This window comes from Annulohypoxylon truncatum, assembly GCF_022578515.1.
Source record: "Annulohypoxylon truncatum strain CBS 140777 unplaced genomic scaffold F4807scaffold_2, whole genome shotgun sequence".
Classification (NCBI taxonomy): domain Eukaryota; kingdom Fungi; phylum Ascomycota; class Sordariomycetes; order Xylariales; family Hypoxylaceae; genus Annulohypoxylon; species Annulohypoxylon truncatum.
Genome location: NW_025953788.1, coordinates 1,671,804 through 1,686,328, shown reverse-complemented (window position 1 = coordinate 1,686,328; position 14,525 = coordinate 1,671,804). Strand labels below are relative to the sequence as shown.

At 47.4% G+C, this 14,525-nt stretch overlaps 4 protein-coding genes across 4 annotated transcripts; 1 reads left to right on the top strand and 3 right to left on the bottom strand.

Annotated features, from left to right (window-relative positions):
• Window positions 1-77: 77 nt before the first annotated feature.
• Window positions 78-1,921, bottom strand: F4807DRAFT_468356 (putative multicopper oxidase; the record flags this gene model as incomplete). The annotated part of the gene is made up of 2 exons (XM_048002597.1): window positions 78-1,421; window positions 1,556-1,921. The coding sequence occupies 2 exons, from the start codon at window positions 1,919-1,921 to the stop codon at window positions 78-80; spliced, it is 1,710 nt and encodes a 569-aa protein (XP_047859005.1).
• A 1,338-nt stretch (window positions 1,922-3,259) lies between these two features.
• F4807DRAFT_129941 (cytochrome P450) lies at window positions 3,260-5,201 on the bottom strand. The gene is made up of 3 exons (XM_047992970.1): window positions 4,692-5,201; window positions 4,591-4,625; window positions 3,260-4,525 (listed from the first exon to the last, which is right to left on the bottom strand). Exons 1-3 carry the CDS (start codon window positions 5,086-5,088, stop codon window positions 3,290-3,292), a joined length of 1,668 nt encoding a protein of 555 aa, XP_047859004.1. The 5' UTR covers window positions 5,089-5,201; the 3' UTR covers window positions 3,260-3,289.
• A 4,316-nt stretch (window positions 5,202-9,517) lies between these two features.
• On the top strand, window positions 9,518-11,639 carry F4807DRAFT_456125 (major facilitator superfamily transporter; the record flags this gene model as incomplete). Its single annotated transcript, XM_048000837.1, has 5 exons — window positions 9,518-9,814; window positions 9,881-10,061; window positions 10,176-10,408; window positions 10,465-11,128; window positions 11,272-11,639. The coding sequence occupies 5 exons, from the start codon at window positions 9,518-9,520 to the stop codon at window positions 11,637-11,639; spliced, it is 1,743 nt and encodes a 580-aa protein (XP_047859003.1).
• A 540-nt stretch (window positions 11,640-12,179) lies between these two features.
• F4807DRAFT_456124 (amino acid transporter) lies at window positions 12,180-14,100 on the bottom strand (the record flags this gene model as incomplete). The annotated part of the gene is made up of 7 exons (XM_048000836.1): window positions 12,180-12,226; window positions 12,281-12,911; window positions 12,976-13,093; window positions 13,152-13,225; window positions 13,293-13,759; window positions 13,811-13,859; window positions 13,912-14,100. The coding sequence occupies 7 exons, from the start codon at window positions 14,098-14,100 to the stop codon at window positions 12,180-12,182; spliced, it is 1,575 nt and encodes a 524-aa protein (XP_047859002.1).
• Window positions 14,101-14,525: the final 425 nt, after the last annotated feature.

Sequence of the window (14,525 nt, the reverse complement as noted above, 5' to 3'; positions counted from 1 at the left end):
ATTATACACATTCCTTTCGTGTAACCATTACCTCTTATACTAAAGAGTCAACCCCCAGAACCTCCCCTGGTCATCTATCATATCCCCGAATCATCCTGCAGAACCCCCTTCGCCGCCACATATCTCCGCCACCTCGCACACGTCCCGTCAATACTCCCCGCATCGCACAGCGGCGGGATCTCCGCCTCGCGCTCCACGATCTGGAGCCCGAAGCCCTGCGAGGCGTGCCAGCCGATATGGCAGTGCATGAGCCAGACGCCCGGGTTATCCGTCACGAAGCCGATCACCAGGAACCCGTTCGCGGGCAGCATGGCGACGTCGCGCCGCGGCGGGTTTTTCAGTTGCAGCGGCGTCGTCGCCGCGTCGTACGTCGCGCCCGCCTGCTGCGCCAGCACGAAGAAGTCGTGCCCGTGCAGGTGGATCGGGTGCGTCAGCCCGAGCGCCGCTGCCCCGTTCTCGATCACGAAATACACCCAGGCGTTCCGCTCGCCCAGCTGCACGACGTTGCTGGAGGTTTTGAAGACGCTGGTGTCGAGGAGGCTTTGCTGCAGCGTGGGAATGCCCCAGTTCGTGAGTAGGTCTGTGCCGTCGAGCGTCCATTTGAACATCCCGCTCGTGCTGATGGCGTAGCTGAGGTTGAAGTCTTTCTGCGTGGTGGGGCTGGCTACGTCGAGGGGTACGTAGGGGACTAGTTTGGACATTGGCTCGTCGTGGCAGTCCTCTGTGTAGGGGTATGGGGTGGAGGTTGGTGTGCGGTTGGAGGAAGGGTCGTATCGTACGATGCCCCTGATGTTGTCCGCCATCTCGTTGTCGGCGCTGCAGGCCGTGTCTGGGTATGCGCGCAGCCAGAAGTCGCCGGGCTCCTGGTCTGCCTCGACGATGATATCATACCGCTGTCCTATGCCAATGCTTAGAACTTCTGTTGTGTAAGGTTCGATTGGAACCAAGTCCGCCGCGATAACTTTCATCTTATGGTTGTCGATCATGAACTTGTAATGAGTGTCGATGGCACCGTTAACCAACCGTATTCTGTGTCGCTTGCCACCTGTGAATATAGTTTCAAACCTCTTGCCTCCACTGCCATAGATATTCGTTCCATTTATTAGGCCGTTCTGCGCCACCGGTGGGTTACCAGCCGAAGCTGTGCTCCATAGGGCATCGGTTGTGTTATGGAACCAGTCATTGAGGAAGAGGACACCCTTATCCTCGTCATAGGGCGCTGAGCATGGCCCATGAATAACGATGCCACCAAAAACTCCATTCCAGGCCTGTGTCGCAAAGTGACTATGGTACCAACTGTGTCCATATTGTTCGGCCCGGAATTTGTACGTGATAGAATCTCCTGGCGCTACCGGGCATTGGGTGACGGAAGCTACGCCATCATTTTGTGTCGTATAATTCTGCCTTAAACCATGCCAATGCTGTCTACCGGTCAGTATCATATACGATAACTGGTACCTAGGTACTAGATCGCCACCTTCTCATGTACATATTACCCAGTAGCTGTAAGGGATAGACAAGTGATTTAAGATGAAAATTGAATAATTGTACTTACGATACTGGTGCCATTATTCTGTAGTGCATTGTGTACATGTACGATGACATTGTCTCCCCAATCCGCAGTGATTGTAGGTCCCGGCACCGATCCATTAACCGTCAGGACAATGCGTTCAACTCCATCGACCGCCGCCGTACCGTTCTGAATTTGAAGCCAGTATTCTCTTGTGACACCAGTATCTGGTATCTCGTCGTACCAGTTCGTGGCTAATGAGTGGTCGCCCCAACACTTGGGACTTTTAGATGGATGGAAATTACATTTACCAATATTATTGTGACAATGTCGCCTATGAACTGAAGATGCAGAAACGAGTGAAACAGTAACGAGTGTAGTAATAGCGGACCAGAACATAGTCGGCCGCATGATTAAATATTATGATATTAAGTTGTCTTTAAACGAGTGTCGTGGACCTGAGTGATGTCCTATCTGGCGTCGAGAATCGAGATCGCTGCCGCTACGATTTCTCAATGGATGAGCATGATCGCGACAGATATAATATTTCTGTCTTTATTTGATATAAAATTCCATCCATCATAGCGTCATACCCGCTACTACGCATTACTCAGTTTCGAAGTCTGACCACTCAGTCTAGACCTCCCTATGTCACTATGTTAAGGTGTCTGTCCGAAGCTATCGCAACAGTGGCTGAGCTTAAGGGCATGGTTTCATATTCTATACACCTGAATTGCTACATTCTGATAATACTAGTTGGTTCAGGAACAAGGAATAATCGTTACCGACTGCTTGGGCACGGTTGAAGTTGCGGGGGTATAGTCTAAAAGGGGGTTAGTTACTAAGCTAGGAGGATTTGACTAGTCTACCATATAAGCGAATACGGTCCAAGATATCCTGTTACAGCAGATAAAACTTGATTTCGAGAGTTTTGATCGCTTCAATAGCTATTTTGGACCTCCTCAACCTGAAACATATACTACAGTATGTCGATTTTATATGTTCCTTCTCTAAACAAATCATCTGATGTACTAAATTTTCCCAACTCGCTTAAGAGGAATCCTAGATCGTGTTTTCTAACGTCCAAAACTAGCCTAGAAGATATATTGGCATGGAACTAGTCAACAAGACAAGTTCAGATCTAGGAAACAGCCTTACGGCACCTTGGCTCCGGCTTGGCTGTCTAACCGATACTGAACATATTTAGCGGGAGCTTTGATTCTTCGCGCGCTAGATAGGTATTCGCTAGATATTCGAACTTACTGAATAGATGTTATTATCAATACGAGGGGATTTCAATGTTCGGCAAAGGGGATGGAATCTTCAATCCTTGAGGGTTTACGATCAATAAGAAATTCACATGAATGGCCAGAATGGGAAGTAGTGTTGATATCTATTAATTTTCTCCTTTTTCTTCTCGTACAATGCATTGCCTTTCGTGGAAATGCCATCATATATAATTTCTAGCTTAGTGTCCTCAGCTATCACCACGCGCTAGGTAGTAAGTGCGAGAGCATACGTAACCCCTGCTTAAAAACCATTCGCCGAGTTGTATGTAAGTGACTTTGACTTCTCTGATGTTTGCTTCGGTTATTAACCGAGATATTTAAGCTTAGGTTTTCTAAGAAGGTAGATAGGTACAAGGGAAATATGCACATCACCCGCCCCCTGAATTCGCCTAGACTGTTGCAGATAACTTTCTTAGTTTTACTATCTTGAACACGTCGGTTACTACTTATTATAGATATAGTAGCTCGAAGACGATACTGCTGAATTTACCTATCTTCGCTTCCAAACCAATGGCGCTCTCTCTGGGTGAAGCATTTGCAGAAGCAAGACTGGCGCCGAATCACTTTTTATGAGACGTAAAACCCTTTCGCGAGCAGTCTCAATGGTCTCTCCACTTTGAGTCACAGGGTCAACTTTCCAGTCGCGGAACAACACTGCCATGGTTCCTACAAATTCAACTTGCGAGAACTTCCTTCCCGGACAATCGCGTGACCCTTCAGACCATCCGATAAAAGTACCATGCTGAGGAGTGATGAGTTCCTCATCTTCTAAGTTCGCAGTTGTCGAGTTGCTAGTCTTGATCCATCTTGAAGGCGACCAAGTGAGCGTTTCGGAACCCCAATATTTGGGGTCCGTCTGTACTGAAGCATAGCTGGGTATGACCATGGTATCCGGTGGGAGCACAACAGTCTTAGCACCGACATTCAAAGATTGAGTCCGCGTATCTGTCCACTTAGCCACAGGAACGGGCGTGTAAAGACGCACTGTTTCAAGCATGATAGACAAGCAGCGCTTAAGTCGAGGGAATTCGACACCATAATTCCATTCATCTGGTTGGCGGTCACCAAGCACTTGACATAACTCCTCATAAATCCAGTCCTGCGCCTGAGGATTAGCGGCGAGAAAATACAGCGCAAAAGTGAAAGTGTGCGCTGTAGTATCGTGACCCGCAAAATTGAAAACGAACATGTTGCCGTAGATCTCGTTCTCGGTAAGGCCTACGCCTGTCTTGGCTTCGTCTTGAGAGGCACGCACTAATGAAGACATCAGGTTTCGGCCGGAAGTCCGCCCCTCGGCGAACGCTTGCTTTTCTTCTTCATAAAGGTCTGTCATGTATTTCTGAAAGGCGTTGCATGCTTCGTTGAGCCTTCTAAGACCCTGCGGAAGCCATGGATTTTCTAGAAATTTGGTTCCGAGCGCCATGATAAGAACACAGTTCTCTAGGATCGTTTGCAGCGAGTCCTTGTAACTTGTCGAGGGACTACTTTCTTTTCTTTCGTCATGACCTTCAAATTTGAACGATTTGCCGAAGCCGGCTTTAGATAGTACATGTAAGGATAGTGTACGAGTATCGTGTGCAACAGTTTTGAGTAAGGCTTTCGAGGACCAATAATTAATCATGTCATTTGCTAGACCGAGAGTCTCGGACCACACAATCTCATTGTTCTGCTCGTTGAAACAAGTTGCTGTCATTTTGCGCTGTTTCTTCCATTGTAACCCGTCCACCTTTCAAGTATTATTAGCAACTAATCAACATAGCTTGACTCGGGAGGAGGGTGTCATTAGCTTACTGTGGACATGTTGGGGCCAAAGACATTAAGGATCTCTGTAATAAGTAATAATTAGTTTTGCATGGTTGCATTGTTTTCGCTGCCCGCCTCAGTACACACACCTGTGAGCTCAAGACAACGCGGGAAATCGGTCCTGCGTCGGAAAACTTCAACTATAGTATCGGGGTTGGCGATGTAGAGCCAGTTCCTACCAGGAGTGACTACAATAAAGGCATCTCCTAACTCATGATGTGAAAAGTACCTATCCGCTAATTCCCAGCCCCGATAGTTGTATCTGGTAAAGCTATTATGTCCGAATGGTAGTTGCCTGATAAAAGAGATAAAGTGCCGATCCACAAGCATCCAAAAGGGATTGGTGTGACTAATGGGGATAATACGGATGGGCAGACCGATCTTACGAGCCGCAAGGTAATTGCGAAATAAATAGAAAGCTGAGTAGGCAGTCCACACAGCTTTTAACAATGATATAACCCGTAGAAATGCAAAGAGAGACGCCATGACAGCATTCAAAGGTACCCCAAGAAGTGCGCGGAGAGACAGAGGATGCCTAAGAAATTTCTATGCGGGCTCTACTTAAATAATATGGGAATGGAAATAGAAGTACGGTTACTTATTGTCAGATTCATGTAAGGGATATTTTGTGTTTCCAACTCGGCGTTGGTGGAAGTTCGAAGTAGTCGATTGTCAAGAGATAATAGTGGAGAAGGCATAGTATACCTATGTACTAGGTACCTATATGTAGGGGTAGATTTCTGTCGTCGTGTAGACTGGCTGAGTAAAAGAATCCGGCTGAGCGAAAAGGGGCGGAAACGCAGATAGTGGGATAGTCTATTAATTCTGTTAAGCCACGATAATATGACATCAAACATATGGATACTAGAGATGTCTTAGTAGAACCTAGAACCTACCAAATCCCGAACAAAGAAGATTTATCGTGTAAATAGAGCGTCTTCGCACCCGTATTAGGGTGTTCATCTTGGCGTCTTTAGCGCCAGTATATTCGTTAACTAAGGACTGAATTTGGTGTATCTAACGTCGTAGTTCGTCAACAAGTATACTGTGACGAGCTTTATCTCATGAACGACTAGGAGTCGGCCGGGGTATTGGTTCTTGCTGGTTCCGATTCAGGAGAAATAATCAGTCGGAGTGGTCGTAAGCTTGGTCGTCACTTATCTTTAGCCATCTGACTTGCAGTCCTCGTCTCGGAATAGGTCTACACTTTCCGTCAGGACCGGCTGGCGGCAGCGCGGATACCATGATGCATATCAATGCATTGTGCAAGCTTATCTAGGACCGTCACAACTTCTACAGCAACTAAGCAGGCATCGAAGGGGATGTTTGAAGAGGGCGTGCTGCGCGAGGATAGCGGAGAAAATGAAAAGCGCTACACAGTTCTCATCTGTGACCTCGGAGTAGTTGCTATTGAATCGGTTCAAAGCCTGGAATTGAAGCCTATTTGGTTCAATCCGGTATAGAGAAGGGATCATAGATTTGTGTTAGGATGTGTGTTCTTGTGGGCTGCTGAAAAGGCAATCAGTCTGGCAATCAGACACGGGGCTTTAAGGAATTCCTCGTAAGCAAAATCGAGCATCAGCTCAATTCCTTCCAGGTTGAATAGACCGCATAGCCTTTATAGCTACGTAGGCCTTGAGATGATGAAGTAACTGAAGACGGAGTAAGGTAGAGTTCTCTGTAAGATAATATCCGCCGGAAGGATGAGCAGAGGCTACCGACGTAGGACTGTAGGAGCCAACGCTTATCTGCCGATGGTGTAAGGTACCGAGATACGAATAACGCCGGTGGAATGCTGTGCATCTGGTACCTACAAGAGGGCCGTGCTTCGTCACATCTGACCCTGCGTTGCTTCAACGAAGTAAAATGAAGTAATAAGTGCATGAGGATAACACTTCCGCCATCGTGATGATTAAGCGGCGGTGGTTTAAGAAGGGGTAAACTGGTTAAACTTCGGGACTGTTGAACTTACTTCGTCACTTCTTACTTAAGCTATCCTGCCATAAATTTCAAGGTTACTAAGCTGCAGTTGAGATTAAGTAATTTTTACATAATATGGGCAAATGTGCCTTTTGTGTCAAGCCACAATTACTATAAACATGGCACCAAGAAGCTTTTCTTTATAAGTCTCATCATGCAATGGCCTAATCGGTTCCATTGATATCGAATCGGTTGAGCTACCCCAATACTAGATATGTATAGAAAAGGTGTGTTTTGATTATTAATCGGTGTCTTGCGTCGCGCACCATCGCGTCATTGGATTACTAATCCATAATATATCTAAACCTATCTTGACCGCGAGCTTGTCAGATACCCATCGCGACACGATATCTAGGTCAGCATAGCTGGGCTAAGGACAGTACCAACTGTTTTATCAATATAGAATAATTTTACACGCACCTTGACTAAGAAATTGTCAGACAGAAGGATGAGGTTAATGTCCATCTGTCTTCGTCTCTACGAGCGTTGAAAATAAGCGAGGAGATAGTTCTCAAAACTGTGACAATAACAATGAAAAAGCGCCAGAAGAATACCCAGGCAAGTAATAAGCATCTCCCACCGGAGGATAAGAGACAGTCTTAAGTAAACACGAGCCTAATGCTCTCCGGCGCCCCGGGGAGAAGTCTTGGACGAGAAGGTCTAAGCAGGACCGTGTACTTTAGGGTGGATCAGCCTTAGGTCATGAAATCTGGCGTGGTCCTTGGGTATGTAGGTATGTTTTTCTAATGGGAGAGTCAGTCAAGGAAAGCAGAGTATCGTCCGGCGCAGGATGAACAGAAGACCCAGGTCCTCTGAGGCACCGTTCGAAAGAGAACGGGCTTCTAGTCTCACAAAAGTCAACTAGGTGGGTATGCAAGGTATGCTAAATATACATATCCTGTACAATTAACTTGATAGGCCTCATGACCAGGTACTTATGAGGTTTATCTATATCTGTACCTAACTAAGCCGCATAGCGCCGCATAGCAGGGGGGGAGCTGCCGGTCATTCTTATATGCAGGAACCCGGAACGAAGAGCCAATCATTACGAAGCATACCTTCTAAATCAGGTAACTGTACACACGATGGCATCAATAGGAGTATACCTAGTATATTCAATAGGTACATACTCGCCTACCTCTTTTCAGTCTACACACTTAGTAAGTAGTACGACTCATACGATCAAATTGTTCGCGAGGGGCAGAGGGTAGCGAGATAATCTTGCGTTAGAAGCTTCATACAATTATTGTTCTACGTTTACCACTTCCTCCATGGGGACTCTTGGTGCTTTGGCTATTCCCTTTAGCTAAGCCTACATCTCTTGACATTGTCTCACCAGACACCTGAGGGCTTGGGAATCTATCTGCCCCAAAGGCTTAGAAAGGACATCACATCACTTATTAAGATAATGCAACATGTGACATCTAAAGGAACTACGGGAAGCCGATATTGCATCTATCTTAAATACGTATTATATATAGTTTTGAACCAGCGGTCTCGTGACGTTGGGGCTTAGTGATGCCCTCATAAAAAATATTGATTACTCAGCGCACTATCGAAGTCGAAGGATTTTATCATACTAGTAGGTGGTCATCTTTGGTACGTAATTCTATTATCGGAATTTTGAATGAAATATCAACCAGGGTGGCTGCGACAGGGTTCGTTCCCTCCTCTAAAGCAAGAAATTTAACCTAGAGCTCCATTTTGAAATCTTCGACTCTGTAGGTATGGATGCCCAATATGCAGCCAAACAATCCATCACCATAATCGTGAGGGCGACGGATCTCGATGGGTCGTTCTTTAGACCTCAAATCAGCATACCGCATAAACTAAGTAGTTATGCGTCAATTTTCAAAGTTGCCTCCATCCAATGTGATGAGGCACAGCATGACGGGCGGTCTGTAAAACATGACAACTAACAGTCCAATGATAGTATTCGCTTTTTGCTTAAAACCGACATCGGCATTAGGGGATTGGTCGTTTATGAAATGTTCTAGCCGGATTCTTATTGAACCGAGCCGCCTGGATCCGCCCTATGGTCGTCTTCTTCGGCTCAGATCGTGACGCCCTTGCTTTATTCCCATGCTTCATTCACCTCTCGTAATCATGATTCGACCATGAGCTCTTAAATATGCGTCTCCACTTATATGGAACCAGATACCCATTTCCGATACCTTTTCCATCCGGATCCCCTCCTGTGGGAAGATTCCCGATTTGGGAAATAATGGGCACTGCGTATGGCTGCCGCATGTGGGAACTACATGATGGTAAGAGGGTATGCTTCCGAACTATGAGCCAACCACCTTTATGTGCATGCAATAAGCCCCACAAAAATTCGCAAATATCCACTGTGAGCGCCGCCGGCCGGCCAGGCGGCTCCACGACGTTGGGATGAGGGGGCCCAGGGGGCTAGTAAAAAGCGGGAATGAGAACCCTATAACAACCATAATCCCCTGTTCCCACGCTTCCAACTGGGGCTCATACGGCGTCTTGGTAATCGGCAGAGGGGCAGTAGGGTAGCAGGGTAGTCGGTGCCATGCGTGCTCAGTCAGGTCCTAGGTTACGGTGTAGAGGGTTGTGGTGAGGGCGTAGCCTCCAGTCTTATTCCCGGGCCATTTGCAGGAGGTATGTATGTTTGCCATGTATGGGTAATATGATCGACGCGGGTGCGGCTTTCGCTTCCTACGTCGCTATGCGTCGGTATTATCGAACGCGACCCATCAAAAAGTTGGTTGACCGATCCCGTAAACGCATGGAGGCGGATGTCGTCCCAGTCCATTTCTAAGCATTTCCGTATGCTACGTTATGGTCTCTTTTAATATATTTTTGCTCCCGATCTAACTTTCGCCCCTTTGCTTTTCGGACTCATAATACTACCTTGGCGTAGCAAAACAGTCCGAACCCGACCAAGCTCCCTCCTCTACAGCCGGTAACCATGGTGGAGACAGAGATCTCAGAGTTCGGCCTCGGACCCCAGATACATCGCGAACATACGAGTGCCTCGCGAGCTTCGAGGGGAATCCATAGGCACGATGGCGGTTTAAGCCATTTTGCGGATCTGGTCCAGAGTATCAGCAACCAGGATGCAGAAGCTAGATACAAAGCTGAAGAGGCAGACAACAGGTTACCGACCGATGACTCGCCAGAACCGAGCCAATTCCAAGGTGCTGAGGGAAAGACGATAATATCGTGGGAACCTAACGACAAGGAAAACCCCTATAATTGGCCTAGAGTTAGTATTCACAACATTCCTTGAATTAGGCATGCTCTGCGACGGTGATGCTAACCTCACACGTAGTGGCGGAAGATCCTCATTCTTGTAACGACAATGACGACCGTTCTCAATAGCACTATGGGGAGTTCTTTACCAAGTATGGCCATCCCCTATATGATGAAGGAATGGGGAGTTACCTCTCAGACGCAGTCTATCCTCCCGATCTCCACTTTCTTGATGGGTTACGTCTTCGGTCCAATTATCTGTAAGTTACTTCCGGTTCTTCAAGTAGGTATCTACCTACTCTAGTAGAAAGGTTCCATGCTCGATGAGTAGTAGGCTTCGTTGGAAATATGTTGCTAACAAGGTTCATTTTTAGGGGGCCCGCTTAGTGAACACATAGGACGTCGGATCCTCTCTACAGGGGCGTTTCTGATGCTCATGGTTTGGACCCTTGGCTGCGCGCTCGCCCCAAACTGGCCAGCGATGCTTGTATTCCGATATCTAGTTGGAGTGTGCGCTTCAGCGCCCATCGCAGTCGTCACTGGACAACTCGCTGATATTTATAATGACTCGATTGCCCGTGGTCGAGCTATGTCTTGGTTCATGGTTGTAAGTTTCTGAGCCCGCGTCTCATTTTATCTAGAGCTGACTGCTTTCCCCCAAAGTTCACCATCTTTGGTCCACTGTTAGCTCCAATTATCTCTGGTTTCTGCTCGACAAGCATTGGGTGGCGATGGACCTTCTGGATTGGCTTGATATTTGCCGGCGCAACGTTAATACTAGTTGCATTTCTTCCCGAAACATATGCGCCAGTCCTTCTTACTCGCCGAGCAAGAAAGATCCGTAAGGCAGATCCCAAGGCCCAGGTTTACTCTGCTTTTGAGCTTGAACCTCACGACTTCAAACAGTTAGTCACTAGGGTTCTTACCCGACCCATTCGCATGATCCTGACCGAACTCATCGTGACTGCGACGTGTCTCTATCTCTCGCTGGTTTATGCAATTTTTTACATGAGTTTTCAAGCATTCCCGATTATATTCCAGGACGTCTATGGCTTATCCCCAGGAGTTACCGGTTTGTGTTATCTTCCCATTGGGTTTGGTGCAGTTCTTGCGCTGCCTATCTTCTTTACTTATGATAATATTCTCCTTAACGCCCAAGCTCGTGGTGCACCATGGTCCAAAAAGGAGGAGTTTCGCCGTGTTCCACTAGCAACTCTTGGTGGTCCATTATTTGTGATATCCTTATTTTGGCTTGGCTGGTCGGCAAGGTCGGACGTGCCATTTGTTGTTCCAATGCTCGCTGGTATTCCATTTGGTGCAGGTTTCAGTAAGTACATTTTTCGATGTTCCATCATTCCCCCATTGACTATGATGCTTTACAAAGCCTCGAAGGTGTGGCATCACAGACGCCGGACTTGCATACGCCTCCAACTTTCAACAAGTGGACATTACTAACTTGACCTGCCACAGTGTTGATCTTCATGGCGCTGCTTAACTATATCACAGATGCTTATGAGATATTCGCCGCGAGCGCCAACGCCGCTGCTAGTTCCTGCCGCTCTCTGTTCGCAGTCGCCCTCCCGTTTGCAACAATTCCTATGTTCGATCGTCTTGGCATTAGTGGGGCATGCAGCTTGCTGGGTGGGTTAAGTCTATGCATGTGTGCGATCCCTTTCATATTCATCTGGAAGGGAGCGGCGATTCGAGAAAGGTCCAAGTTCTGCATCGCGCTCAAGGAGCAAAAGCGGGAGATGGAACGAAAACGTGAGGAACAGCAAAGGAGAAGGGCCAGGGCTGCTGCTAGTAACGGTATGCTTGATGACAAAGAGACGGTTTAATGCTTTAATGAAGGTAATTATTATGAAAACTAGGGATTAGAATACGCGGGGCTTGTCCGGTGAATCTCCAAGGATCCTAAGGGTTGGCGGTATAGGCAAAAATAGTACATAATAAAACAAATATAATCGTTATAGGTCAGTATTGGAATAGATTATCAAACGTGAGAACAGCCCGCGGTATGGTTCCTAACTCGGAGTCCCATACCTAAATAACAAGAAACTTGCAAGTCCCGGGAAGGAATTGGCGGCGACATAGACGCGTAGCGTTGACGTTAGAAATATAGATGACGTGAGAGCTATAAGAGGAAATTGCTCGATAAATAGGAATTATACTTGGCTCGGGCCATAGACTCAACTCGTGCTGATTTGGTAACCACATTTTATAAATAGACGTGGATATCTTCCCAGTTGCCGACGACGCGAAATGTGAACCCCTCCCCCTTTTCCTCATTTTACCCCACCAGCGTTGGCTCTTAAAACTCCGCCACAAGTAAAACAATCGCACATATAACTCCCAAACAAACTGAATTTTGTGTTAAATCAAGAATCAACCGTAAGTCCATCAGATTCTGGTGGGCCTCGATAAACTGCAGTTATCATTAGCACAGAGTGTCTCAGGGTTGCATCACTGTAGAACTTACCCTTCCGAGCATACACACCGTACCAAATGGCACTCAGGACCATAAATCCAACAAAGACCACGATGGCGTAGTTCATGCTAACCTCGGTCACAGGGAGCGCAGTGGGCATAGAGAACAAAACGACCTCAAAGGCAATCCAGGCCACGGCGAGTAGGTTCACCACCGGGCCAATGTAGCTTCCCATAGTCCACCTAGCGCTATTGACTTCTTTGCGGTTATGGAACATTGATATGACGATAGGTATCCCATACGAGACAGCGAGGGATATAACGCCAACCGACACAAAAGCAAGGAACGCTGATGAAGATCCGAGGTTGATCAATCCGAGGAGCATCTCGATCAAGGTAGTAAGGACCAGCGCCCAGATGGGCGTGCCGTGTCGCTCGTCGACTTTAGACCAAAGACGGGCTAGAGGGATGGCGTTATCGCGCGCAAAGGCCCAAGTTGTTCTCGACGCTGCGACCGTGATGGATATGGAGCAGAATAGGGTGATGATGAGGACGAGGACGGTCAGCGCTAAGCCGCCTCCAGGAGTCCCCATCACCACGCCGAAGATATACGGTAGAGCCTGGCCGACGGGCGCTTCGAGGATGTCTGCTAAGTCCGGTAATGTTGCACATAGGGGGATAATCTATATGGATAGGGGCTGTTAGGGGCGTGGCGGAAATCTTTGAGGTGTGTGGGAAGGCACTCACGAAGAACAGTCCTGCGATGCCACCAACGGGTACGCAGAGGGACAGCGCGTTTGGCAGTTTCACTGTTGGTTCACTGCATTCTTCGGCCATTGAGGTTATCATTCCCATAGCGGAAAATCTAAGATATTGTTAGACCCCGCAAAGCCAAGGCTACAAGAGGCCCTTCAGAAACTCACGTATAAGCTGCAGGTAGGATGCCAATCCAAAAGGAAAAGGTGTTCCATCCAGAAAGTGTCGTATCGTAATGGCCCTAGAAGTAAGGTAAGCTATCGCCCCATCCCAAGTTCAGACAACTACATTGTACGGATATCGCTTACCAAAGTGTAGCTAGGGGAATGTCTACCGACATCTGCCTTCACAGATATACATATACAAGTCACAATGATGCTAATTGCCGTGAAGATAGCGCAGATCGTATCAACCATAGGCAATATCTTATTTCCGAACGCGACCAAAAAGAACGTGAGGAAGCACAGTGCGTAGAATATCAACAGCAGTTGCCAGGCCTCCACAGCGAAGTCTGGTTCGAAGAGGGATATGGCCGCGGCGAGCATGGATGCGAAACCGAAGTTGACGGACAACGTGATAGTCCAGTTACCGATCAGCCATGTCCAACCGGTGATGAAGGAGAGACCCCTGCGATATTTCGGACTCGCGAGTTGGAAGGACCAGTAATACGGCCCGGCTGATGTCGGATATCTCGAGGCCAGCTCACTTAACGAGAGAGCGATGCATTCGTCTAGGATTAAGACCACGATCCATCCCAAGAACATCGGCAGCTGACCTAGTAGATGTTAACATGATGACTTGTGCGAAAGATGTGCGCCTAACTCACCACCTCCGTAAATAGCGCTGATGAGCGGGCCACCAAAGCCATAAGGTATCTATCCGCATCTTAGAAATATTTCATCAGGATCGCGAGGAATATAAACTTACAGCAGCGATCGCTAGAGATTGGAATAGCAATGTAAACATGGACCGATTCCGCTGCAGCTCTGGCTTGTAGCCAAGTACCGTGAGAGCTTGCACATCGTGAACTGTCCCGAGCTGCGTTTGTCCACTCTCGTAATCCACGGAAGCGGGCGAGCCATTTTGAGACGTAACCTTCTCCTTTATGGAACCCATGGTTATGAGTCTATACTGATTTGATGATTGAGATGCTTTCCCATAGCAGCGACGCCTGGTTACAGGTTACCTGGGGCAGATTTCCCAAGATATAAGCCATGTTTATTATTGTTCTCGAGCTATTATTGTTATCGCGAGACATTACCACTAGAGCTCTACCGATCTCCTCACCTTATCGTGGAGGTCCAGTGAGAATTCAAGCCACTGACGGGGGTTCGGAGTGTCTGGGTAGATAAGCTCCGCGTACGCGTTCGCATTAAAGAGATATTCGACCCCAAGGGGTTAGATTTAAGTCTGGAGCTGCCCCTGATGGAGATCTTCAGCTAGTCTTAGATAATTGCAAGAGGCAATGTTCCTGGTCGATTTCTTGGCAGCGATCATTCTTATCTTAGTATACCACCTCCCCGGTTCAGCTCTAAGCACAC